We start from the raw sequence: 26,766 nt of genomic DNA, 5'->3' as shown, positions 1-26,766 counted from the left end.
ACATTTCTTAGTAGTTTTAGTGGTGGTTCACAAGCTTGTCTAGCTGAGCAGACAGCAACACTGCCAAATGAGCTATCCTAAAATACGTTTGCACATTCCCTCCAAAGGCTTTGAGGTCTGGTACAAGCACATGGTGTACTGCATTAGCAAGAATGAGCAAATCCATTTAGTACAGCTGTTCATGGTAGGGACTAGTTTGTTTAGTTTTCCTCTAAAATTCACATGTTTGAGTTTCAGAATTAAAAAATTCAACAAGAGTGGAATTACACTGCATGTGCAGACAGCCTTTATTACTAGTGTCAAGTGCCACTTCCAGTCGCTGCCTGGATCAAGTGTACAGCTCTGTCCCCTGTCCTTTCCTAGGCATCTCTTTTTCCAACTAGACACCCCCCCACCTCTTCTCATGCTTTGCAGTCCTGCTGACAGAAGAGTGGTAGGACATCTTCCAGCTAGCCTGAACTTCACTCTGCCCACCAATAAAAAGCCCAAGCAAGCAGCCTGACAATTTTAAGCAAAGTCCTGATGAGTACTGGCAAATTGCTGCCTCAGCCCCTGGCAGAAACAGACACACAACTGAAAAATAAAGACTTTAATGTAAAGACTCTTTGGAAACAATCACCAAAAAAAAGGAGGGGGGGGGGCACTTGGAGGAAAGGAAGAGGCTGAGCTGCATTATATCATGGTAGAGTAGGGAGTACTAGTTAATTGAAAGCCCACAAAGAGGTCTCACAACAGTGAGAGCTGAGAGTGTTGGTCTTTGTACAGAGGGCAAGAGTGATCTGACACACAGCAAGTCATTAAGAGCAAGAGGAGTAACTGGTTTAACAGCCCGTTTGATACTTATTCACCACTGGTCAACTGAGGAGCCATCACAACTTCCAGCCCCTGCCTGGAGAACACCTCTGTAAGTATTCATCAGTTCTTATGTGCAAACCTCTGTGGAACCACTGGGTACAAGGGGAAGATGAGTTACCCATACAAACAGTGAAACATCACACATCAGAATGGCAACTGGTGTTATTCCAGTAGGATCTCTGGGCCACAGCGTAAGTCCAGCCGGAAGAAAGGAATCTGGCCACACGGAGAAGTCCTCTGTGTTACTGTGGTTGCTGCTGCTGGTTCTGGTCTTGGTCTCTAGGTTGGTTTTCTGGACGATCCTCAGGGAGAGGGTTATAGTTGGGATCCTCTTCAGGTGTGTCAAATACCATCTTCCTGGCAAAGGGACATACCCATCCCACCAAGCAGGCAGGTTAGGAAAGTGAGCTGAGGACAAGTAAAACCCCCAGCCCTTCTAGGAACATCCTAGCTCTTCCCAGGGCTTGGCTGCAGGCCACAGCCAGCCACCTACTGCACCAGCACTAACTGTTCTGCTCAGCTCAATGTCTAACAGTGGCAGTACCTGCTTCCTTGATCTCTCGGTCAGCTTTGATCCTTAGCATGAAGTGGAACATATTCTGCTTTATTAAACTACAGAAATACATCAGAAAAAATCCTACCAGCATCTAGCATTTCCACAAGCAGCAAGAATGCTCCAGTTCAACTAGCAAAGCTTAAGGTACCAGCTGTTGCTTTGTGGACCCTGTGCGTGTATATAATATGCACAGTGCCAGTGCTTTCTGCAGCAGAGGCATAAACTGTTGAGCTGTGGCATGGTCAGCATGCAACTGCATCCTACAGTCACCCCACTGTCACAGACCACAGTTTGCTATGAAAGTGACCCAAGCTGGGAAGCAACATAGCAAAGCCCAGAAAGAATCAGCTTTACTTACAGGAAGCCAGGGGTTAACAGCAACTTCTTTCCTCCAGGCTGGTTGGGGAAAACATCTTCTAAGAAATAATAGATGTGACCCACTGCAATCCCTGGGGAGAGATGTCACCAAGGTCAGGCCCAGCTGTGACTTCTTTGCCAGGAACCAGAGCTACTGGGAGCTTAAGTAGGATAAAGCTCCAAGAATCCCTCAGCTGCATACCCACACCCCAGCTCCCACCAGAGCCACAGGGCCAGGCTGTTTGCTGTGATTGGCACAGAAGCAGGCAGGGAGCCTGTCAGCCTGAAGGCAGCACTAGGCACAGCACAAGTGTCAGGCAGAGCTCACCATACCCAACTTCTGCCCTTGGGGAGGATACAGCAAAAGGCAGGTCACAAGCAAGAGTTCAGCCACGAGGTTGGCCACCCAGCTGACTTTAGAAAACCCATCACCTTAAATAAGATGAAACCAAGACAACGCGATAGTGCTCCAATAGCATCTATGAGAATAGAGAGCACTGTGGCTGCAAAGTGCTCTTGTTCCCAGCACCCACCAGCTTTGACTTACCCAGTAAGTCGATGATGATAGAGTTGCCCAGGAGCAGAGAGAATCCCATCAGGACCCAAGGCAAGAAAGGGGCCTGGAAGTTAAGAAGCCCAAAAAAGTTCATGCGGATATAAGGGTTCCTGCGACTCCACACATACACCAGCATGATGGTGAAAGCCTGGCCCAGGAAAAACAGGCTGGCAAAGAGTCCAAATAGCTAGGAACTACCGAGTCAAGGAAAAACCTACCCACCCTGCACACTACCTCCAGGCAGCACAGGGTGCCTTGTGACTAGGAAACCCCGAAGTACACAGTGCAAGACATTGCCCATGCCACCAAACCTTTTCTGGGCTGGCTGAGATATACCGATCCCCACCCACACACCGTATTTCCCTCCCTGCCACCCCCAAACACACCACTCTGGAGTGGCACATACAGATCACTCGCTCTTTAAGCTACTTTCTACAGCCAAAGACCACAAAGCTCATATAGTCACCTCCACAAAGAGACCATGAAAAGCGACCTTTGGAGAAGGCCCTTCACATTGTTATAGCACTTATGAGCTAGTTTTTAATATGTACCACACATCCCATCCAGTATTTGCCTTCTATAGAAGAATTTCAGCAGCGAGATGGCTCTTGCCATTCACAGCCCTCTTCTCCAGGACCCAAGGAGGAAGCTGGAGGCAAAAAATTCCCCTGCCCTTGTTGCCAAACACCCAAGGATGGTCAAGAGCCACGAGAGTTCACACAGCTTCATGCAGAGCACTATGGGGAGAGCAGTGCTCTGAGCCATCTACATAAGAGAACGAGACATTCAGAAGAGGTTTTATGCTTGGGAGGGAGATATTTCTCCTCATTCAGGCTATTTTGTCCTACAATAAAATAACTTCTTAAGAAGTGTGACAGTATCTCCAGCCACTGACAGGTTGCAAGGATGAAGTGCTGGGCTCACACTGCCTGGTGTGCTGACAGACAGTACCTGGGCACTCCTCTCCATGGACTCCATGTTCTTCCTTTCAGCTGCAGTTGTGGCCCAGAGGGGAGCCAGCCTCATGCCAATTGTAGCCGTGCTGCCCACCAGAGCTCAGACATCATTGTCCTGCTGCAGCACAACAGTTTCCCAGAGCATAACAAGGGGCCTCCTTTCAGGCTGAGCTTCTCCAGCACACTGCCAGACTTCCTCTTCTGGGATCAGGCAGTCTGTCCCCTTGCCAGGTGCATCAACACTTCCAGAGACACACTTCCTGCACAAGTACAGGCAGCTTTTCCTGCATTTTCCTTCTACTCTAGGTATCCTGGGTGAAGCACAGGTCAGGGGACAGGGGTGGGCAAGACAAGAAGCATAAGTTGTGCCATACAGCCAGAAGTTGCTCTTCCATGACCAAAGAACCCTACATGGTCAGCAGAGCCCTGCCAGGTCTCAGGCCATGAGCCTGGCAGGCCTGGGGCACAACAAGGCTCTCTGCCCCATGGCACCAAGAAGGTACACAAACCAGCTGTCCCTGCTGCTCAGGAGGCAGATACCTGTTACAGACCTCACAATACAGCCGGGATACAGAGAGCTAGCAAACAAGCCCCAAACTACCCACAGCACCTCAGAAGACACCAAAAGAGCCTCAGCCGACTCAAAAGGATACTGTCATGAGAAACCCTCCAAAGAGGAACATGAAGACAAAGTCAGCCGTCCTTCCACGGAAGGAACCTTCTTCTAGCATGCGGCAGTACCTGTACCTGAGAGCAGGAGAGAAGGGAGGGATTGCAGTATAGGAAATTAACAGCTGGCCACCCTGTGTCCCCATAGCATGACTTTACATGGAATAAGCCAGCTGCAAGCTATTTCATCACACAAAGCTGTCAGCCAGGTGTCCAAGCCCCAGAGCAGAACAGTGCAAACTTCACCTCATACCACTGACGCCAGGGAAAGAAGCATCTGCTGTGCTCCAGCCAGAGCTCACCCCAGGAATGGGCACTGCTCTCCAGCATGAGCCACAGCAGCACTGCCAGCTTCTTCAGCCTTTTGGCAGAGACTGCCCTGCAGCAAGCAGAGATGGAGGAGCAGGAGGTGGCCACAGTTGTCTGGGGAATGCCTTCAATTCAGATCAAGAGAGCCAAGGGAAGAATGCACAGCCCTAGACTACTGCCAAGACAAGTCTGCCTGAGGAGGAAGATGGACAGGACGGAGTTGCATCTAAGCCAAAAAGTGAGCAGAGAGCTCCACTAAGACCAAAGGATACAGAAATATCATGTTGAAAAAGAAACTGAATCCCAGGGGCCCAAAAAAGAGGAAGTTGGTGATCAGCCTCCATATCTGAAAGAGAAGAGAGAGGAGAGAAAAGGAGGTGGACAGACAGATCTCTCCCCATGATCTCTCCCCATCACATGTACAGCCCATCACCCAGTGTGGGGTGGGGACACCCACTCATGCACCCATGTGCTTAGAACTACCCCAGGACACCAGACAGCTGCACATGGGACCTCCCTCCATTGCCCACACAGTCTTGCTCCTCCAGGTGGGGGGGAAGATTCCCCTACTTTTCTCAAGGGGCCAAACAGCCACAATTCAGCACCCAGTGCCAAAACCAATCACTGTTCATGTCTCTCTACAATAAAGCCTTCCCCACCCAGCCTCAGATTGGCTAGCCAAGCATCTCACTCAGTGTCAGGGAGGGGGAAATGACAGGTTTTGAGTAAAGGAAAAAAGGAAATGCCAGGATTGTATATGGCAGGGAAAGGCTGGAAGAAGCGATCTCTATCCAGGCATCTGTGATAAGAGGGAACACCATAGTAGCAACACAGCTCCCGCCAACTAGAGAAAGTTGGAGTAGTGTGAAAGAAGCCCCTGGGGAACATACAGCACTCCCTGACCCCCCTAGGGAGCAGGACACCCACCCCTCTTTGGGAAGGGGCAAGAGGGGCCCCAAAGTCTGGGCAAGGCCTCACCTGGAACTTCCTGAAGATGAGGTCAGGGTTGAAGTACAGCTGGAAAGGGGTGATGAACTCGAGCTGCTGTGAGAAACAGGCAGAGCAGCTGCCACCCACTGCCAGGCACCCACTACCCTCAGCCAGCCTCCCAGCTCCCCCACCACGGCACCCCCTCAGGGACCCCAACCTCCCCACCACAGCCTCCCCCTACAGGGACCCCTCGTGCCCTCACCACGGCGGCGGTGGTGAGGACGCAGGCGGTGGTGTAGGCCCGCGTCACGGCCGGCATGCCCAGGTACTCCTGCGCGAAGCCCTGGTAGGCCATAGTGCCCAGCGACAGTGCCCAGCTGCGCCGCGGGCCCTTTAACACCCCCCCCCCGACGCGCCGACGCAGCCACGCTCCCACGAGCCGCGCCTGGCCAATCCCGACGCGACAGGCGGCTCGAGTTGACCAATCGAAGCGCGGCTCATGGCCTCAGCCTCCACCCGCCGCCAACCCGGACTGGACCCGCTGCAGCAGGTGACGGGCCGGGAGGGGTGAGCCCCGGGGGTGCCGCCTTCTGGGGGCGGGGCGAGCCTCCGCAGCCAATGGCAGCGGGCATCCCCGGTGAGCGGCAGCTGAGGGTCGCTAGGAGAGGCCGAGAGGCGGGGCGGCTTCAGCCGGGAATGGGCGTTCGGGGAGTGGCGGCGGCGGCGGCGGCGGCGGCTGCTGCTGCTGCTGCTGCTGCTGCGTTCGGCTTTGGGGGGAAGAGGGGGGAGGCTCTGCTTCCCCCCAACTGTGTCAAACGTATGAGAAAACACCGTGAAAGGGTGATGTGACAAAGGTCTGCGTAAGGCTGACATCCCCTACACTGGTGCTGACTCCAGAGCTGCCGGGCCTGGCTTCTGGTTTCCCAGGGAGGAGTGGGCCCGGTGCCGGGTGTGTGCAGGGGAAGGCTGAGCTGTCAGCAGACCCTCAGTGAGCCCCGAGACTCCGCTTTAAACCCTCAGTTAATGGCAGGTGAACTCGGCCGGCGGGGATCTGGGGGGGAATCTTCGTGTTTTCCACCACCTCGGCCCTGACTGACTGCCCTGTGATGGAGAAGAAAACCCAGCTGGGCGATGAGGGGGCGGGAGGTTAAAACAACGTACGGGGGGAGAAAACAGGAGGCAGGTGGGCACCCGCGGGACCAGGGGACGGTTCCTGAGTGCCGCGGGGCTGAGAGCCAGCTCTGATCTGGCTGCTCTGGGGGGAAGGAGAAACCGCTCCGAGCCAGAGCTGCCTCGGGGATTCTGGAGCCGGGGGGGGGAGCTCGGACCTTGAACTGCAGCAGCGTCAATAAGCCATGGCTGTGTTGTTACAGGCTTTTGGTGGGAGCTGGGGTGGGAGCTGAGCTTACAAGGAAACAGACAGTTCCTCACCAGGGCCAGGAGTGCTGCAAAGGGCTGCCCATCTTCATGTGGCCATTTCAGCCCAAATGCCCTGCTCCTGCAGCTCAGCCCTTCAGCGTGCTGCAGGGCTGGCAGCCCCAGCAGAAGGGGCAACTGAGTCAAAGAACTGAGAGTGAAGAAATGAATAGTGAATGATGTAAATGAATAAATATCCTGCTCCTTTGGATGGGGAATTAGAGGTTTCCTATCTGCTCTCGCTGCCTGCAGGCAGTGCTAGCCAGAAGCTGAATTCAAGCACTGTGATTCCTGCCCCTTGTTTGAACCAAGGCTGGGGTTGAACATTGAGAGCCTCTCTGCTGGAAGGGTGTCATCATCCTGGAGCTCAGTCCCTCTAGCTAGAGAGATGAGAATCCACATGATCAATCCCACTTACTCTCTGTGGAGGACTATTGCAAATCAGACATTGCATGAAATCTTAAAAAAAGTCATCAGATTCTCATTTTTCTTTTTTTTCCCTTGTTTGCCAGCCAAAACTGGAGAACTCTTACTTGTCCAGGCTTCTATTTAAGGCCTTCTTTTCTAAGATTCATGGGGGAAAGGGGGAAAAGCGATGAAATGCATTGGGAAGCTCACTCTCGTACGGGAAGAAGCCAAACAAATCTTGGTGACACCACCAGTTCCCAGGCTGCTTTCTGCCCATGACCTCACTCCCTTCGGAGCTCAGCCAAGCTGACTTCATGCACTACAGTATGCCCAGGGGCAGCTTTAGTCTTTATTACAATCCTTGTCACATTTTATGGGTTTTGGGAATTATATCCTTCCGCAACTTCACATCAGCCTAGCTGCATAGCCAAGTTCACATAATATACCTTTGTAGTGATGCCTACATGCCACCTTCTATCAAATCATGGAATCTAACTAAAAGCTCGGAAAAAAGCAAACCCAAACTCTTTGTCTCAGCTGCAAGAAGGTATGAGGGCCTGCCCGAACAGAAACACTGCTCAAGAGTTTCTTTGCTGATTTCCTCCTGCCTTGTCCTATTGTCCTCCCCCTGCCCAGGGACCCAAACCAGATGTAAGCACAGGTCTGAGCAGCAATGACGCACTGTTGCTGCCTGCCATCTTCTGGGTTCCCCTTCCTTTTGGAAGCAGTTGAATTCATGTCAATGTGCAGCATCAGTTTCAAAACCCAAGACAGCAGAAACTCAGAGTTTCCATAAAAATATGTCTGATGCCCAGACTTCAGTCCATTTTGCATGGACTTTGAAAAAGGTCTCTGTCTGGGGGCTCTTGAAGCTGACCAAGGAACTAACTGGAAGAACTCCCATCTGTAACCTTTGCTCAAGTCACTTACAGGAAGAGCTGAAACATGATGGTATCACAGGCAGCACTCTTCTCCAGACAGTATTTACAGATTCTGCATCTACCTAGTGATAGTACCTGTTGTACTGTAAACCTTTACAATTCACAAACTCACTCACAAGAAAATATTCCTGGAAAAGAAGAACTAGTGTGTGTTGCACACTCACCACTGTGGATTCATTTCGCCTTTGATTTAAAAATATGGTTTTGAATGGTTTTGAACATACACAGTGACAGACCACTACTGGACCCTCCTGTTACTTCTGTCTTTGTTTTCCCCAATTCTGAGACGACTTTAAGGAACATGCAAGCTTTTGCCTGGGATTGCAGGTAAGCTTAACCCTGCAACAGAAACTCCACAGCTTGCTGTCTCAGTTTCTGCAAACCAAAGTAGCAAAGAGTTAGAAAACAAAGAAAAAAGCTATTAACTCTCCCCATGAGTTAAACAGCACATAAACCTCAAGAAGGCACATGAGCAAAGATAAATGGGCTGTTGCAGTGTTCATCTCTTTTGTTTGTAGTAAATTATTGCGTGTAATTCATGTTTCCTGTCCATAAATGCCAGAGGAACTTGAAGACATGGAATCCATTCTAATTTAGTAAAGACAAAAACAACTCCTTTTGAGCCCATCTGGAACTTGTTTTTATCATAATTGTTTTGGGCTCTGTAACGAGTTTAAGATCTAACTGCCCTCACTAATTGTTTCAAGAATAAACAGATGCTTTGTTTAAAGGCAGCAGCCCCCATTTTGCCCAGCACAGCACTCCCTGGGGTCGCAGGATGAAAGGAAATGTGTGCCATGTCAGCACAGGCCTTAACGAGCATTGGCGCCCAGGCCAGGGGTGCTCACCCCTGTCAGCATCTGATGGGGCAGGAAACCAGCCCCCAGCCACGCACTTGATGAGTGTCCAGATGGTGACATGTGTCCTCTGCTTTTTAACATCACTGGCATCTTGTTTGTAAATTCATCTGATGACCTTTTGCAACGTGCCCTACTGTGACAAGTCATACCTGGCCTGATGACACATAGGCATCTCTTCCAGCTGGGCTACAGGGCACACAATGGAGAGAGTTCATTCCCTAGCCACCTAACCCCAAGCCCCTTGGCTCCATCCCCCTGCAGTGGAGCCTCAATTCTTTTCTTGATTTGAACGCAAGGATACCCCACCCACCCACCCACTCATCCCCCACCAGGATATGAGACTATGCAAGTTCTGTACAAGGTCTCACCCACCCTAGCGCTCCCCAGGACATGCCAACACCTGAGATCCCTGTTAGCCCCGGTGTAGAAGAGGTCGCTGCATGACTGATGCACTAGGAACAGATTCAGAAAGAGCAGCACTGAGCTCACCTACCAGTGAGCCACAACAGCCAGGGGGACCTTACTGGAAAGTTATTTCCGCTCTCAGACTCAGTCGTTGGTGGCATGGACAACAGGTGCCAAGATCTGTCACAGAGTAGTCACTAAGAGTTTCTGCTCCAATTTTGGAAACAAGGCTCCGTGAACTCGCTCTGCATAGGTAAGCTGTGCAATCATAACTGCCCAAGGCACTTGAAATGTTTACTTTCCAATGTTTAATGGCAATATATAAATTCTTTCTCCCTCATTGAAGGATTTCCTGTCCCAAATCAGCTAACTCTACATTGTGATGGCTAAAGTCAGGAGAAAGTGAATCATACAAAGTTGGATTGTTTTTTTTTATTTGTTTGTTTGTCAGAAAGATACTAAAGATAGCACTTAGAGCTCAGCCCTCCAAGGGCATGTGGTTTGCACAGGGTTTGCTGTAAATCAAAGTTTATATTATTTTTATTTCCTATGTTTTTTAGTTCAAAAATAAAGCTTTGCATCTGGCATATCATGAGAAAAATCTCACCTAAATCTCCTTGAGCAGAGCCTGATCACATATCCAAATAAAACACCTCTTCCAAAACAGCTTCTGATCATGAGTTGAAGACATCAAGCAAGAAAACATCTGTCTCTTTGCCCAGTTATTTTTTTCCAGTGCTTAATCATTCTTTTAAAATTCTTCTGCCTTGTGATCTGTCCTCTACACCATAGGTCACCTCCCACAGCTGTCAGAGGGGAATATCCTTCAAGGGCCTTCATTTTGTAACATCCATTTCATAAGCACTGTGGCCAAATCAACAAGAGAACTGAAAAACAATGCTTGTTTCTTATAAAAAGAGGTCTATGTTCCCCTCACAACAGCAGCACATACAACTGAGCATGCTGTCAGCTGTTGAAGACCCCTACAAGGAGCCAGAAACGGTATTTGTACTTTGGTTTTCACCAGAGGCAGGACTATGTGTCCTGGTCCGGGTGCCTCTCAATAAGCCAGGGGACAGCTCTAATAAAACGCTCTATCTGAAGTGAGTCTTAAATACGAAATCAGGATAAGTCTGAGACTTGGACACTGCTGCACATATTTTCTTCTCCTCTGACGGGAACATTCAGGGACATTTACTGACATTTGGCAAAGTCTAAACACTCTTCTCTTGCATGCAGGATCAGAGATTTTGTTCAGCCAAGCAGTTTGTTCTCTCTGGCCTTCAGGTCACCCAGTTTCAACTAACTGCCTGCATCAGTGTCTGATACAAAGAAGGAAGGAAAGGGAATAGTTCAGCCACAGCATGACCTACAGCTCACAATGGACTGAGAAAAGGGTATTTCAATTATTTTTAGTGTTTTGGGCTTTCTCAGTTTTCCCAGAGAAGCTCTATGGCTTATCAGGAGGATGAAAATGCAGACTGCTGATACAACGCACAGAACATAGAGCTGTTCTTCTGACGTCCAAAAATCCTAGCTGGCAAGGAACAGCAGCTAGTTCCCTTGGGTGTATCAGCTCTTGTGTCCTCAGAGGACTCAGCTCCCATGTATCTCCGCTGGTCTGGAAAGCATTCCAGTGACTCTGTGTGGTAGCAGAAGCTCTGTCAGCATTGGGTCCCTGCCCTGAGAAACCTCTGCAATGAAGCCCATTTCCTGAAGTTCTTATACAGTGTCTTGAACTTACATAAATTGTGGCTTTTTTCTAAGGAACATTAGTGAACTGCTGGAACTGAGAATAATGGTGTCACAGCAGGGCACTCATTTCCTACAAAGAAAATCCATTTTAACAGCTAAGATCCATAAACATTGCTTTCACCACGAAAACAGCAGACCTGCTGGATGATTCTTGAGAAAGCTGCTTGTTTGTAGATTATGTTATTTGTCTGCTGTATCTGAGCAAGTCCTGCAAGAGTCAGGACAAGCAGCCAGAGGTATTTCATATGTCACTGTGATGGTCCTTACAGGAAAGAGAGAAGGGTTTACAGAAATAGCCAGGCTAGAGCTTGGGAAATAGCCAACAACCATCCAGGGAGCAGCTCCAAATCTCTTCTGCAATTTACAGTGTGGCATTTGTAGGGAGAATTCATTCTGTATGTCCAAGCTTCACAGATGAAAATGGGGCCCCTTTTCTCCTCTTGCAATGTAATTGCAGTTGGTCCAGACGATCTTGGGGTAAAAACACTCCAAAATATAGGAATGTCTCAGTGCATGGCAGATCAAAGAGCATGTGTTGATGGTCTTTCCTAATGGCAGGATTACTACTTATTCCTGCAGTCAGATGATTACAGGCAGAGACTGCCATCACATTCTCCAAATAACTACTCTTCCATGCTCATGTCATCATATTTCACCTTGATTATGACAGGTTCAAGTACAGTGAAAAAGTTTTTGAGGGAAAGAGGGTTGTAGGTCCCCGTAGTGGTGCTGGAAACCTGCTGGGTTTATGTGAAGGCTTCCAAAGCCAGGCCTTTGAGTAACTGCAGTGCGGTGGTTATACCCTGGTGACAGACCCCAAAACTGGAGATTTCTTATCTACAGCAACTGCAACTCTGAAATTCTGAGAACTCATCCTAAGGACTGAACATTGAGAAAGCTGTTTTTTTGAAGGTGCAGCAGGAAGCCAGTTAGAAACACAACTGATGTGAACACCTGTCAGCACCAAAGCATAAGTCATATAAATGCTATGTAGAAGAAAAAAATCTATCCATCCACTCCTCATCAAGGTGGTTGTTACTAGAAAAGACAGAGCACAACCTCCAGGAACTTCCACTTCCAGCTATCCAGCTGCACACACAGATCTAGCCACAGCAACAGACAATTTATGCCGCTTCTGGAACAAAGAGTCTTGTCAACAGCCTGTGCCACAGTCCAATAGCACCTCATGGCCTACCCGCAGGACTTCACTTGTCTCTTGGAGCTGTCATAAGCTCACCTGCTACTTCCCTTCTCTGACCCAAGACTGCCATAGGCAGTTGCTTCTCTTAATTGCACAGCTTGCAAACTCTCTGGTTTAACCCCCACCTAAAAGCACCAGGAATGGGTTTTGACGAGAGAAGGTAACTGCACAGTTCAGGGAAGGTGGTGTAGTTTAAACCCAGCTGGCAACTAGGACCACACAGCCATTTACTCACTCCCCCCCTGCGCCCCTCCCCAGTAGCATATGCAGAAGAGGGAGAAAAAGGAAATAAAAATAAACCCTCATGGGTTGAGGTAAAGACAGTTTAATAGACCAGTAATGGAAGAGAGAGTAATAATACTAATGGTAAAAGAATATACAAAAAATGTGATGCAACACAATTGCTCACCACCCAATGATCAGTTGCACAGCCCGTCCATCCGGAGCAGTGATTGTGGATCCTTGCCTCTGGGACAGCCCCCATTTATATACTGAGCATGATGTCTACAGTATGGAATACTCCTTTGGCCAGCTTGTCCTGTCTATGTTCCCTCTCAGCTTCTACGGGAAGCTGAAAAAGTTCTTGACTTAATATAAGGATCACTTAACAACAGCTAAACCAATATTTGTTATCAATATTATTCTCATACTAAATCCGAAACAGAGCAGCTACTAGGAAGAAAATTAACTCTATCCCAGCTGAAACCAGGACAGAAGGTAGAGGTGAAATAAGGAGACACTTGAGGAAAGCCGTTGGGAGGCGCAGCAGAAGATGCAACCACATCCCCTGACAGCACCTGCCCTTGTGCATTGGTGTCCAGTGCCTCTAGGATTTCCTTTGGATTGTGATGAATACTGCCTTAATCTTCTCTTAAATAGAAGAATGTGCACGTATTTGCCTTGGAAAAATAAGACAATGCATTGGTCTAAGCAGGCAGTCCTTGACCAGGTCATTGTAGAAAGATATATTTCTGTGTTTGACTGCAACAGAAATGAGACAGATGGATCAGATTCGTGGTATTCAGGCCCAGGGAACGGATGGAGACCAGACTGCCTGGGTAAGCTGCATTCCTTCGCCTCTTATCCAACTAGAGACATGCTTTGACATGTTGGCCTCTGTTTAAGGAGCTAGAAATGGAATAATCCCTTAAAGGTTCCTATGACACATCTTAGTGACTAGAACAACCAGGTACACTCATAGCTGCAAGGCTGAAACTCCTGTATGCCATCACCTGAGGGGACAAAGACTTGCACTAGGTGGTTCCTGCTTATAAGATGCTAAGAAAAAGGAGAAAGCTCTTGCCTAGTACAGAATATGTGTTTTTCTTCCTGGAAGAGATCTCCCCAAGCCTGGTCTTGTTCAGAATAGACAGCAGGAATAAACTAGAGCTCTCCTTTTTGAATGTATTAATCTTCTTGATACATGCTGCCTAAAATATACATCAATCGCTGTTAACTTGTACAGTTACATACAGTTAATATCTATTTCCTCAGTGAACAAGTTATAGTTTAGGAAGCTGTTAGAAGTAGTCCTCTGATCCCTGCCACATGCCAGAGGCAGCCAACTGCTGGCATATTGGATTGAGAGCCTAATACAGGAAATTTTGTACTTCTCCTGCCACTTAGTGGCTGCAGCTGATGCAGCACCACATCCCTACTTAACACATTTGTAAGAGAATACTTCTGCGATGTGGAACAGGTTTATATTTCCATTCAAGTGTGGTAAACCTGAGTAGGGACAAAGGAATTTAAAAAGAAAGTTTCACTTATTTTGAATACTTTGAAATCTGTCAGGCCACTCACAAATTGCACTCTGCAACATGAAAGGATGTTAAAATACCATGATTACTCCTAAAGGCCAGATATTTTGTGAAACAGCAGCTTTGCTATTATTGCTGGCAATCCAATATGCCTCCATCTCCACTGGGCCCCATCTCCAGGATTCATAAGTAGACACCATTTTTTGCTGCCAGGGGATGCCTTTCTGTTTTACAGAAGGAAGCAAGCCTGTCATTGCTGTTACTGCTGTCTTACTGTCTTCTGCAGCTTACATGGAAAAGGGAACCATTTCTGGAAGAATAAGCACCTACCACTTGAGCCAAACCCATTACACAAGGCCTGTCAGCTACTCTGTCCTGATTAAATGATGCATAGTTAACAAGGGAAGAGTATAAAACCGACATGCTAGTGAAAGATAAGCCAAAAGACAAAGATGAAAAGTCACTAAGAACGCACTATTACAGTGGGATGAAACCTTTTTGACTCATTAGAATTTAGCTGGAGCCTCTCAAGGGTAGAGGAGGGGCTTCTACTGCATAGAGTCATTTAATTTTTAACCAAGATATTAAAAAATAACTGAGTTTCAATTTTGTACTCCCAGGGTGTGACATAAATCCATTGTATGAAGGCTCTTCCACCATGCCTCTGTGAACAACTATGGTGAAACTCAGTTGATTCCTTAATCAATATCTCCCAAGCACGAAACCAGTTATAGTCCTTGGTTTAATCAGCCGCTGTTACCCTCGGAAGGGCTCTTCCCTTCACCCTCTGAGGGGGAGAGCAAGGCTTAAAGAACAGCAGGGTAATGCTGTGTGAGAGGATGTGACAACTCAAAATGAGCTGAGAACATTTTGATCAGATACTCATTATTCCCCCAGCAGCCTCCTCTCCCACACCCACCTCAGCACTGGGTTTACCTGCAATGCTACATATTATGTAGATATATTACATATTATGTAATATGCAGTTTAATATCATAGAATCATAGAATGGTTTGGGTTGGAAGGGACCTTAAAGATCATCTAGTTCTAACCATAATATATAATCTAATACATATTATGTATTATGCACTTTAGAAGCAAAAAAGTCACATGGTATATATAAAAGCAAAGCCCTCTGCCTCCTGTGAAATGAGAGCCAGAGACGGTTGTTTGGTGACAAAATTGAGTGCTGTAAGTGTTGCTGTTTCCTCTGGGCCAGCCTATGGAGAGGGAACAAGGCTGTAGCATTCTGTGTGTCAGTGTACAGTCCCTTGTCAGCAACAGCTGGATTGCCTGTATGTCACCAGGACATAGACAGGAACACAGCAAAAGGGCTTGGCATAAAAAGGGATTTGAAAGGTTTGGGCTTTGTTCATTTCTGTCACTGACAGGACCAAGGGAAACAGTCTGGTTTGTCTTTCAGGTTCTAGATTGGGTTTCAGAACAAATACAGTCAGAAAAAAAGCTGCTTTAATCACACGTAATCAGACAAGTGCTACTGGGCAACTGTGCCAGACGCTTTGAGAGGTAATTTGTGCTGTAAACCATACTGGCCTTCAAGAGGCTTTAGACAGCTCTGGATCTTGCAGAATCATTTCCCCAAACTGTCATGTACTTTCAACAAAATTAATTGAACTGTCTTGCTAATGAACATGCAGCCCCCTTTTGAGAATGTAAATCAGCTGGCAAAACACCTGCCAAGTCAAGTGTCTTATCCTAATGTAATGGGTGACTAAATACACATTCCTATGCTGGAGATTTAAATAATCCTTTAGAGCACTGCTGAGAGTACCAGAGGCTTTGGCAGACAGAGGAAAACCTACCAAAGAGGATGAACAAGCTGCAGAGACTGGTAAAAAACATCTATTTTACTATTATTGTTGACAGATTGATTTTTTTAATTTTAATTTTTATAAGGCTGTGTAAATACTATCAGATTCTTGTAGAATTATTTGTCCAACTCATCACAGTCCTTGGGATAAAGCTGACAGACTAATGGCTCTCCTGGCAGCTGCATGCCACCACAGTGGCTGAGACAGTAGTGCAGAAACCGGGTGTTAAGGAAAGTTTGGGAACGTCAGCCTGTAAATTCAGCTCAGCTCTGAGCACAGAATTGTTTGGTGGCTCCTGAAGGGAGGAGCAAACCATTTTGCCTGAGCCCATGGCCACAAAAGAGCTCTGTGATACAGGACCTGATAGGGGATATACTCTATAATGAAAGCAGGGAAATGAGCAGGAGGGGTGTTACATCCCTAGGTGTTGTGAATAAAAAACAAGAAATGTGCTATTGTAGGGAGAGGAAAACTCTCTCACTGGGAGAATTGCAATAGCTGGAAAGAGCAGAGATACCAGGTGCACAATCCTTAGCTCAGGTCTCAGTAACAAGACAGGGAAGTGGTGTAGCCAAGGAAAGTGCAAGCAAGTGAAACGTACCCACTTCTAACTGGGAGAGATCAGCCTCTTCTTGCTGGAGGGTTGGAACAGTCTGGCTTAATTTCTGTCCTGGGAGAACGTCCTGTCTCGGGCTGCTGTGGAAGTTATTTACAAGAAAAGGCTTTGAGGAAAGGAAAAATATAAGATCATTTGAATTTGTGGTTTTAGAGCTATTGGGAGACTCGACAAAGCTTTCCTTTGGTAAATGGCTCTGTAAGAAGAAAATGAGCAGGTAGAGCTGAAAGAGCTCCTCAGCATTGGCTTATCTAAGTTCTTCTCAGGGTCAATGTGGTCATATTCACGTAGCAAAACAAAACATAGCCCGAGGTGCCCTGGACTAACTGGTGAACAGCCAAGCTGTTCTTCGTGTCACCTGCTGAGCTGTCCCACTGGGAGGGATTTGCAAGCAGGGCGCTGGGAAAGGCAATCCTGGCCCTGGGCCACCCAGGACATTGTGCAGGAGGTGTCAGGCTAAAGGCCACGGGCCCCCAGCAAGCTCAGAGTGGTCTTGAGACATGGGACAGTGCTCCCAGTCCAAGGGCACTGTCAGGGCACAGCTTGCCGTCACAGAATCTCACACACAGATGGGGAAACCAAAGGCACAGGCACAAAATAGTTGTGAACTGACAAGGATGGGGGGGTGACGGAGAGAGAGACCAACCAACAGGGTGGGGTGGCTGCAACAAGGAAGGGATGTTCACTGATGGTGAGTTGAACATGGAGACATGGTGCTGCTCATGCTCAGCTGTCCTCTACAGAAGCTGTAGGTGAATTTGAAGGCAGAATCACACAGGAAAGTGTCCAGGCAATAGTGGCAAGAATGACCTGAGGCTTACAAACATTACAGAGGAGGAAAGATCAACAAAACTGTTTAGACAATTTCTACACACTGTCCCTGGCTCTCCACAGTTAGCCCCAGAGTTGTTCTGATGTATGACGCCCATTTATACTATAACATTCATCCTAATGCAAGGGGAAAAAAGGTGCATGTCTTTTGCTCACAAGCCTGCCAGAGAGCTCTCAGTTGCTGTACTGTGTCAGCCAGGACAGCTTGTTCTACATGTTCCAGAAAGGCAAGAGACCTCACTTTTATACCAACACCCCAATCTCGTGATGCTGCATGAAACAGCCCCATTCACCTGCCTGTGCTTTGGAAGGCATTGCAGCAGTTTTAGATGGCAATATAAGCAATGGGCAATACTGATGAAGAAATGACCTCAAGGAGACCAGAACATGGCATAGGACACACTGTCTGCCACATATTTCACCTGTATTATAATACTGAAGATGTAGAAAGCATTCTGGCTGAATATGCAAAGTAGACTGCTAAATGCAAGAACATGTAAGAACAACTGTGTAATGAGAAAGTTCAGCAGAGAGATATTGCTCTGTATAACATGCGAAGCAGCATTGGAAAGGCACTCTATTTGTAAACTAAAATACATGTCATTACCATGAAAAGGTAGAAGAAATAGCATACCAGTGAATCAGAAATGAACTGGATATAAATGTCCAGGAGAAAATCTCCCATATCACAATGAAGCTCCGTCCAATAGAGCTTAGCTAGAAATGAGGCAGGAATCATTAAACTTTGGCAATGCTCCTTGAATAATTCATCATGCAAGTACAGGTTTTTGTAATGAATCAAATTAATTGAAGCTATAACACCAGTTTCTACCAGTATTTACTGGTTTTGCACTGACTTTTTGTAAGCATACACATTAAATATTAAACCAAAGACATTTGTGGGCCTTTGCCCCAAAGCGGTCCCAAATTCTTTGTGAATGGCAATGAATTATTAATACTATTCTGCAGTAGAGGGAGATAGTTTAAAAATCAGAGGGGAGGGGGTTCTGCCTTTGGCACCTCCCATTTTACGACAACATTCGTAGCCTATTCTAATCTTTACTTTACATTACTGAAAGTGTGAATGGGCCAAATGTCTGTTGAGCCATTGTGTTCTGTGCAATTAAGCCATGCATTTTCTATCCATCTTCTTCAGCTTCAGAGCAAGATCCTGATCCTGACAATATGTGCTGCTGGGATTGGAGGCACTTTCCAATATGGTTACAACATCTCCATCATCAATGCTCCAACTTCAGTAAGTACTGCTAGTCTGAGAGCCTCCTCCTGAAACAGACACTTCCCAGGTGTCCTCAGTCTGGCTATAAACAGTGGCTAAGGAAAGTAGGCAGTCTGCTAATACGGAGGGTTAGAACAGAAGGATGTGTTTTTCCCTTTGTATAATTCACATCTGAGGTACAGGGCTTTGTTGTCAAAAGCCACCCTTGAGCAGGACCTATTGTCACAAGAATTTATTCAAAAGCCTTAATTCAACTGCTTTAGCAAATCTAATTCTAAAATTTTCCAATCTGCATCCTTTAAAATCAACTTTTGCCCTTAAAGTTGGACCCATTAAATACATTTTTAAATTATCCAAGATAGCTACATACAGATATAAACTGATTACAACAGCTACAGTTTTACACTCTTAACCCTCTGTTAAAAATACATCTAAGAACTGGAGACCATTTTCAACCAAAGCTTTGGAGGCATGAACACAGAATAAACAGATATATTAATAAGGAAGCGTTCACATTTCTCAGTGTCTTTCATCTCTATGTCATGGTTATGCAGCGCTGTCCTTCCCTCTCAGTACATCCAGATGTTCATGAACGAAACCTGGCTGGAGCGCACAGGCGTTCCCCTTGAGAGCAACATGATACTGCTGCTGTGGTCTTTCACTGTCTCTGCATACCCTCTGGGAGGACTCACTGGAGCTGTTGTTGCTGGTCCTATGGCCATCATGTTGGGAAGGTAAGAGGGTACTGGATTTTAGTTTAAGCTTTGCAGCTTCCATTAGTCCAAGAGGAATTATGAGCCCTGCAGCACTATACCCACTGTAGTTAAAAAACATGAAAACATGTTTTATATCACAGATCAGTCTGCCATTACCATTTTGAGCTGGCAGGGAGAAACTACCAGATATGGAAGTATTTCATGTCTCAAAACCCAACAGGGAACAGTTCTTTTCCCCATATTACCGTCTCATCATATTTTGAGCGCCACAAGGATTTCAGCTCAGCTCCATATCACAGTAACCACCTACATAATCACCATCATTTTTCTGTCCAGTTTTCTGCCATCCTTTTAAATGGGAAATCATGATGGAACAGAGCAAGGATTTTTCTTCAAAATTAAATGTGGCAATCGATAGGAATGACACAGAAAAAACAGAGGGTGTTTGCAAAGAGCAGTTGTTGCATCCCAGGTCCTGACGTCTCACAGGTGTATCCACCTTTTTGACTGAAATGTTTCAGGAGGTATTTGTTAGATCATCACAGTTGCTTTTTTTGCCCTCTGCTCGAGTGTCTGAAAAATGCCTGTCTCTCCTCACGTATCTTTCATACACAGCTCTATCCCCAGTTCTCTTCAGAAAAAAACAGTTAGCATTACTAACATAAACAAATAGGAAGTTAGATTTTGCCTCCTTCTCTCTTGACCCCAAAATTTTCCTTGATGTGCTATCACTTTGGTTTGTTCCTCTTATATAATGAAGCAGACATCATTATGGTTTGGGGTGGGACTGGAAGACTGTCTCCTATGGCTCACTTGGTTCATTGTTGTGAAGATCTGGAAAGGATATGGCTTCCTTATCCAATGAAAAGTTTAGAGATTTCACCTTGTAATGCCTTAGAATAAAGTCATATCCCATCATGAATAAGAGAAAAGAAGACTGACTTCTGAAAAGTGGGTAGGGCAGCAAGTTGGGACTAAAGATAATTACTGGCTATTATGGGTCAATAGATCTCTCTTTTTTGTTTCCTGGTTTTGGACAGAAATTCCTCCTGGGACACATGAAAACTTTCTGACAAAAGTTTCATAAAGATCGTACTATTACGTGAAAAATGCCTGTTTGAACAAATTAGCATTTTCAGACCAAAACACACACGACTTACTGAATACTCCTCTCCATTTAAATGGGAAACTGTGAGTGAGTGCGAGTCATGAGTCTGGGTGAGGACCTCAAGGTACTTTCAGTGTGTCTAAAGTCAGCACTGCAGGGACACCCTGTGGTCATGCTGGCAGTTGGAGATGACCCTAACTGTATCAGCCATGCAGATTACTTGTCAATGCTGATTCCTGCTTTCAGAACAAGACATCAAAGCTGCTGATCTGCCATCTCAACACAGACACCTCATGTAGGGATTTGAGTAACCAGGATGTTCTGTGGTGGAGCTGAGCAGCCCACCTTGAGCTTCCAGGCATGGCAGGTTGGATCTGCCATGTGAAATGTTTTATCTGATAATTAAATCTGACACACGTGCTCACAACTGTGTCTTTTCTCTCTGAAGGAAGATGTCCCTGCTGCTGAACAATGTCTTCGTGATCATAGCTGCAGTCTTGTCAGGATTCAGCCGAATGGCAAAATCCTTTGAAATGATTATGCTCAGCAGATTTTTTACTGGCGTGAATGCAGGTACAGCAACATGAGAAAAATAATGGGGCAAGCACATTTCAATTAGAAATAGAAGATATTTAAGTAGGAATGATCTAAGACATTAAAGCAATTAATCTTCTAGTCTGACCACACATGTGTACATGAATGAGGAAGTTGTATATATAGATTTTCTATTTTGCTTCTAAGGGCTCTTAGGTCAGTTTTTTTTTGTGTAATATACATGAGAGTATCTGTGTGCACTCTGCACACAGGGAGGGGAGCCCTTGGAGAAACTGAGGTGAAAATCAATCCCTATCTGCTTGTAAGAATGTTATCAGTCACTCACCAGCATGAGCACCAACATTAAAGCTTTTATAGAAGTTCATCCAAGGAAATAATGATTGATACAAGTGACTTAAAATATGATCTTTCCCCCAAAATGGGGGACTAGAGGGAAGCATCACAGCTTTGAATTTGGTGCTTTGGACTGAGGCCCCAGCAGGTTTCAGTTTCATTATCCAAAACTACTTATGAGTATGAAAATGTATGTTTATTAACTTATACAATGAATAAGAGTGAAATTGAAGATATAGGTAAATAATAAGCACTGGTAGATCAGTCATCACATGGCCTGCAACAGAAGAGTCCAGCTGGCAACCTCAAGAGGTGGCTGACTGCATTTGTCCTCATCTGCTCTGTCTACAAACTGAGGTCAGCATTTGTCTGCCTTGCCCAGGTGTAAGCATGAACATTCAGCCCATGTATCTGGCGGAAAGTGCCCCAAAGAAGCTCAGAGGAGCTGTGGCCTTGACCTCTGCCTCGTTTACAGCCCTGGGGTTGGTGCTGGGGCAGGTTGTTGGACTCAGGTAATGTAGAGCAAGAAGCCCAGTTTATACTTATTAACTCTTTCTTCTCCTTTTTTTTTCCTTTTTTTTTTTTTCCTTTACTACCCCTCTCTTTTCTTTCTTTTCCAGAGCCCACATGCAGCAGAGGATGCTGGGCTCTTGCCATGTTGTAAAATGTACTGAGCAAATTATGTTTTGATTTTTTTCTCTAGGGAGCTACTAGGAGGGGAGGAGAGCTGGCCTTTCCTTTTAGCTAGCAATGTGGTGCCTGCCCTGATCCAGCTCATAGCTCTGCCTTGGTTCCCTGAAAGTCCCAGATACCTCTTGATTGACCGTGGAGATAAAGAATCCTGCATCTCTGGTGAGTTTAGGGTGACTGTCTGCCTCTTACTGAGCATGTGAGATCTACTGACTGGGAAGATAAACAGAGAGAAGGTTGATGTATATTCTTAACGTACAGTCCAGCGTGTTCAGTCCAAAGCAGACTTCTTTGCAACACAAATATTCTGTTTGGTGACTCTGTCAGCTTCCTTAGATGAACATAAAAGCTTTAAGCCCAATACTGTGGCTGTGTCACTAGTGCCATGGATAATGATTTTCTAAACCAGAGGGCCACATTTGGTCTGTACAAAATATGTGGTGCCATCCATGTTTGTAACTGCATTAGCTGCTGCACCCTTAAACAGTGCCCAGGCGGTGGCTGGATATGTATTTGTATGAACAACCACAGTAATTCTGAACACAGATGAATGTACACTTTTTGCATCCTGCTTTTGTGCACAGGCTTGGGCCCTGACCTTTTGAGAATGGTGCCACAACTTTTACATGTAGGAAGTGTTATATCAAGTTCCAAATATGATCACTTTTTCCTTCCAAACTAAAGAACATTCTATAATCTTAAATATTTTTTATCTATTGAGGTAATTGAAAGACATCTTCCTACAAAAGACTTTTTTGCGACAATGGTAGGGTCAAAAAGTGGGACTTGTGTTCACAACGGCGAATATGTTTTGTAACTATGAAGTGAAACAAATTCTGGTTGAAGAGCTCATGACCGAATCTGAAGCCAATTCATATTAAGGGATTTGCTTAGATTTGTAGCATACAAATCCCTGTATACAGAGCGGCTGGAATTAGTTTCTGGGAAATATGTACTGTGTACCCAGAACATCTTAATTGCCTGCATTTCCCAGGGAAGTCACTTGAGATCTGAGTCAGAAGTATGGCTGCTGAAATGGCACGGGTTGGAAATACTCTCTTGCCAAACAATGGTGAGGGATTTGCGCTCCCTTTCCCCCAAATCCTTCAAGGGGCTGCACCACAACTGGCCATCTCTGTGAAGGTAGCACCATGATCACAGAGTCTGTCCTACAGCTTTCTGCAGCCATCACTTGCTGCTCAGTCCTTCACCCTGAAGAGCAGGCAAACTGAAGGTAAAGTTCAGGGGATAAGAGGTTCCCTTGTCCTTGCAGCACTGCGGAAGCTCAGAGGCAACAGTGACCTTAGTGCAGAGCTGGATGAGATGCTGGCTGAACAAGCTGCTGTTAAAGGTCAGAGAGCGAAGAACCCTTGGGAGCTCTTCAAAAATCCAGCTTTGAGGTGGCAGCTGATGAGTATCATTGTGCTGAGCAGCGCCATGCAGCTCTGCGGGAATGATTCGGTAAGCAGCCTGGCAGCCAGAGCAATCGGCAGCAGTGCTGTGTCGCGAGACACGGGTGCAAGATCTCAGGTTTAACATTCCTGCTGCAGAGAAGAGGTCTGCTCTGCCTGTGGAGATCTTCAAACCTCAGATGCCTGGTTCCCAAATTATGCCTATGCATTATGGCAAGATTTAGAGGCATGCTGTCAAAACAGGCTGTATGACAGCACATTAGCCATTCTCTGTGTGGTCCTCTAGGAAAAACAATGGGATGTATTTTCAGATGTTTTCCCTTACTGCTTTCTCCTCTCTTCTCTCCCCAGATGTATTTTTATGCAGCTTATGTGTTCCAAGAGGCTGGAATTCCTCAGGACAAAATCCCATATGTTGTAATTGGCACGGGGAGCTGTGAACTGATCACGTCTGTCACCTGTGTGAGACTCTTAATGCACTCTGCTAACATGCAGACTGTAGACAGTGAGGAGGCTGTTAATTACAAATTTGGGATTTACGTTGCCTTTTGTGCCAAGGAACCCCTTTATGCCCAGCAGCCGGGCAGTCTCTCAGCACTCGTGTCCAGACAGGTTTAATGCAGAAGTATTTTGTCAGACACTGCATAGTCATCACTGTCTGAAAACTCTAAAACGGGTAACTCTCTTGCTTCGTGTCAGTATGGATAATGGCAAGGTTTAGGCTGCAGCTGGGACATTCTCATCTCCCCTGAGCATGCTTCTTGCCTGACTTCTGCCACCAGACCCTTTCCTTTGAATTACTTTCCTTTTTTTTTTTTTTGCTAAGAAGAGGACAACATTCTTAAAGTAGCTGTAGAGTGAGTTAGGCACAGAGTATTGAAATGGGAAGAGGGAGCAGGTGGGAAGTATAAACACAAGTTAAAGATCTTGCTTTATTTCAATGTGTTACCTTGTGCAGAACATGATTATAGACTACGCTGGTCGAAGGCCACTGCTCCTGGGGGGATATATCTTCATGGCAGGATGGGCCATTGTCTTCATGGTTGCTCTGAGCCAGCAGGTAACAAGTTTTATTTGATTATTTAAGCAGAATGGAGTTGGGCTTTGCCTTTTATAAGACTGGGTTGTTTAGTGGTGGCAAATAAGTGTAAGGGCCCTCACTGTTTTTCCATTGCTCTTTGCGACTGTAGACTCAGATTAGCTGGATGCCTTATCTCAGCATGGCCTGCATTTTTGCCTATATCCTGAGCTTTGGAATCGGACCAGGTCAGTTCCCTGAGTGTTTTCACTGCAACTTTTGGGTACTGCAGGGGTTTGGAGATACGTGCAAACAGCTTATGGAAACTCTCAGACCCTCTTTAGCCACAGCACACTCAAAGCAATGAAGCAATTTCTGCCAGCAATTTCCAGCTGTTTCATGGGGGCTTGCATGCCCCTGGTAAGTCTGTGTTGTGCAGGGACAGTCTGTGCCATTCTCTGTGTAGCTTCTCCTTACAACCATCTTGTGATAGCACTTGGAGGTGATTCTTGTCTTAAATGGACAACAAGGTTTTCATTTGCTGCCCAATCCATTAGGGCTGTACACCAGCATTTCTAATGCTTCACTTTAATACTATAGATTGATGGCTATGCCATCTGATTATTTACTTGCAGATACTTGGAAGCACAATTTTCATATCTACTTGTTAGCTTACTGACATGCATTTTCTTGGCAGAACCCATTAGTTTCTGTGGTTGCAGGAGGGGGTACACAGGCTGTGTGTGTGCAGATGTTGGTTGGTGTGTGAGTAGATGTGAGGCTCTGTTTGCTTACGTGAGTTTGAAGGAATGCAGGGAAGAAGAGAACCAAGCTGCCAGTGTCACATGCCACATGAGTTGACAGTAATTTCTTGTCCCAGTCCCTACAGTGTCATAGGGTTGAATTAATAATAAGCCATTCTCACAGTCAGATCCTTGCAAGAGTAATGTGGATTACCAAACCTTTCCCAGCAGTTCATTCTAAGATGAGAGAGTTTGAATAATTAGCCGGTCCTTAATATTTAACATAAAACTCCCCCAGTGCAGTTAATCTCTATTACCACTTGTTCTGGCATTATTGTCTAGTGAGAATAATTTACTGAATACTAATTTACTCTTCTCTTATACTTCATGTTGGTTTTGCTTGTTAGTATGTGTTCTCTTGTTTTTAATATAGTATCAACAGTATTATTAACTTTCTTACAATTTCTTTTTGCAGCTGGTGTAACAGGAGTTCTGCCCACAGAGGTTTTTGATCAAATGTCCCGGCCAGCTGCTTACATGATCTGTGGCTCTCTGCTCTGGTTCAACCTATTTCTGGTCGGAACAGCCTTTCCATTCATTGTGGTGGGTTCCCAAGGCAAAGCAATCACCTGCACCTCTTCAGTGCAAGAAAGAGGCTCTGACAGTGACCATGAAAAGAGGCAGGGCCTGGAATATTGCAAGCTGCAGACAGAGAGCAAGATAGCCCTGGCATGGAAAGTATCTTTATGAGGAAAGTGACCAGAACTCTTCTAAACTAAACTTTCTCCATGTTCCCTATGGTGATTTCCGATGTGAGGCTGGAAGCAGATTAATTTGGGGCATGGATGACCGATACTCATCCTCTATCCTCAGCTGAGAACAGCTGGGACTAGAGATGTGACGTAATTCCCCTTGGCCAGACCCTAGCACCATTCCCTAAGGTGATTCCTGAAGCGAAAAGGAGCAGAACTCCACAATATCCAATCCTGTCTTATTTCCTACTATGGGTTCCTATTCTATACAATTATATAGAGTGAGAAGGACACAGAAAGACATTTTGAGATACTCTTCTTGCTATGTCAAATCTCCCAAACTATGCCAGGGAGCTGTTGCATCCAGGCATGTGTGGCCCTCACCAGGGCTCACAGAAATACTCCCTGGGTGAAGTTAGTCCATGCAGGAACAGGGATTAGTGGCCTGTTTGTCATCATACAGAATGTCACCAACACTGTCTTGTTTTTTTCCTCCTCAGAAAAGTCTAGCACACTTCTGCTACATCCCATTCCTTGTGGTCTGCGTCTGCACTGCTCTCTACGTTGGGTTTTTCCTTCCTGAGACAAAGGGAAAGTCCTTCCTGGAAATCTCAGAGGAGTTCAAGAAACGGAACTTCAAAGCTCAGACCCATGCAGTTTTTTATAAAGGCCCCGAAGAGATCAAATCCACCGTGTTGTAGCAAAAGAAAGGAGTATGGTATCTGGGAGAAATTCAGCAGTGGTTATATTCTCCTGCAGGCACACTGAGAGAGAGGTAGGGTTAGGGACAATATATTACTCTTAGGTTCTTAGGTGCACCTTGAAAAGATATACTTGAACTGAGAAATCCCAACAAAAGTTTAATAATCTGTTTTCAGTTTTTAGTGTGAAGCAGTAACACGTACGTATCTTAGAATCCATATTAGAGAGTGACTGAATGATGCCTTATTCTCTTATCATCAAACAACACCATGCAATGCTTTAGGAAA

At 46.0% G+C, this 26,766-nt stretch overlaps 2 protein-coding genes across 2 annotated transcripts; one reads left to right on the top strand and one right to left on the bottom strand.

Moving 5' to 3' along the window:
• Positions 1-310: 310 nt before the first annotated feature.
• On the bottom strand, positions 311-5,543 carry DERL3 (derlin 3; the record flags this gene model as incomplete). The annotated part of the gene is made up of 7 exons (XM_082491804.1): positions 311-1,212; positions 1,770-1,860; positions 2,316-2,511; positions 3,934-4,027; positions 4,531-4,604; positions 5,237-5,302; positions 5,451-5,543. The coding sequence occupies 7 exons, from the start codon at positions 5,541-5,543 to the stop codon at positions 1,098-1,100; spliced, it is 729 nt and encodes a 242-aa protein (XP_082347930.1). The 3' UTR covers positions 311-1,097.
• A 10,222-nt stretch (positions 5,544-15,765) lies between these two features.
• On the top strand, positions 15,766-26,478 carry SLC2A11 (solute carrier family 2 member 11; the record flags this gene model as incomplete). Its single annotated transcript, XM_082491824.1, has 12 exons — positions 15,766-15,786; positions 18,370-18,468; positions 19,024-19,184; positions 20,723-20,847; positions 21,545-21,674; positions 21,866-22,014; positions 23,126-23,313; positions 23,616-23,726; positions 24,223-24,324; positions 24,455-24,530; positions 25,501-25,628; positions 26,278-26,478. 12 exons carry the CDS (start codon positions 15,766-15,768, stop codon positions 26,476-26,478), a joined length of 1,491 nt encoding a protein of 496 aa, XP_082347950.1.
• Between the last annotated feature and the right edge of the window lie 288 nt (positions 26,479-26,766).

Source organism: Vanellus vanellus, assembly GCF_965231255.1.
Source record: "Vanellus vanellus genome assembly, chromosome: 16".
In the NCBI taxonomy this organism is placed as follows: Eukaryota; Metazoa; Chordata; class Aves; order Charadriiformes; family Charadriidae; genus Vanellus; species Vanellus vanellus.
Note: the sequence above shows the minus strand (reverse complement) of the source record. Positions and strands in the feature narration are given on the sequence as shown.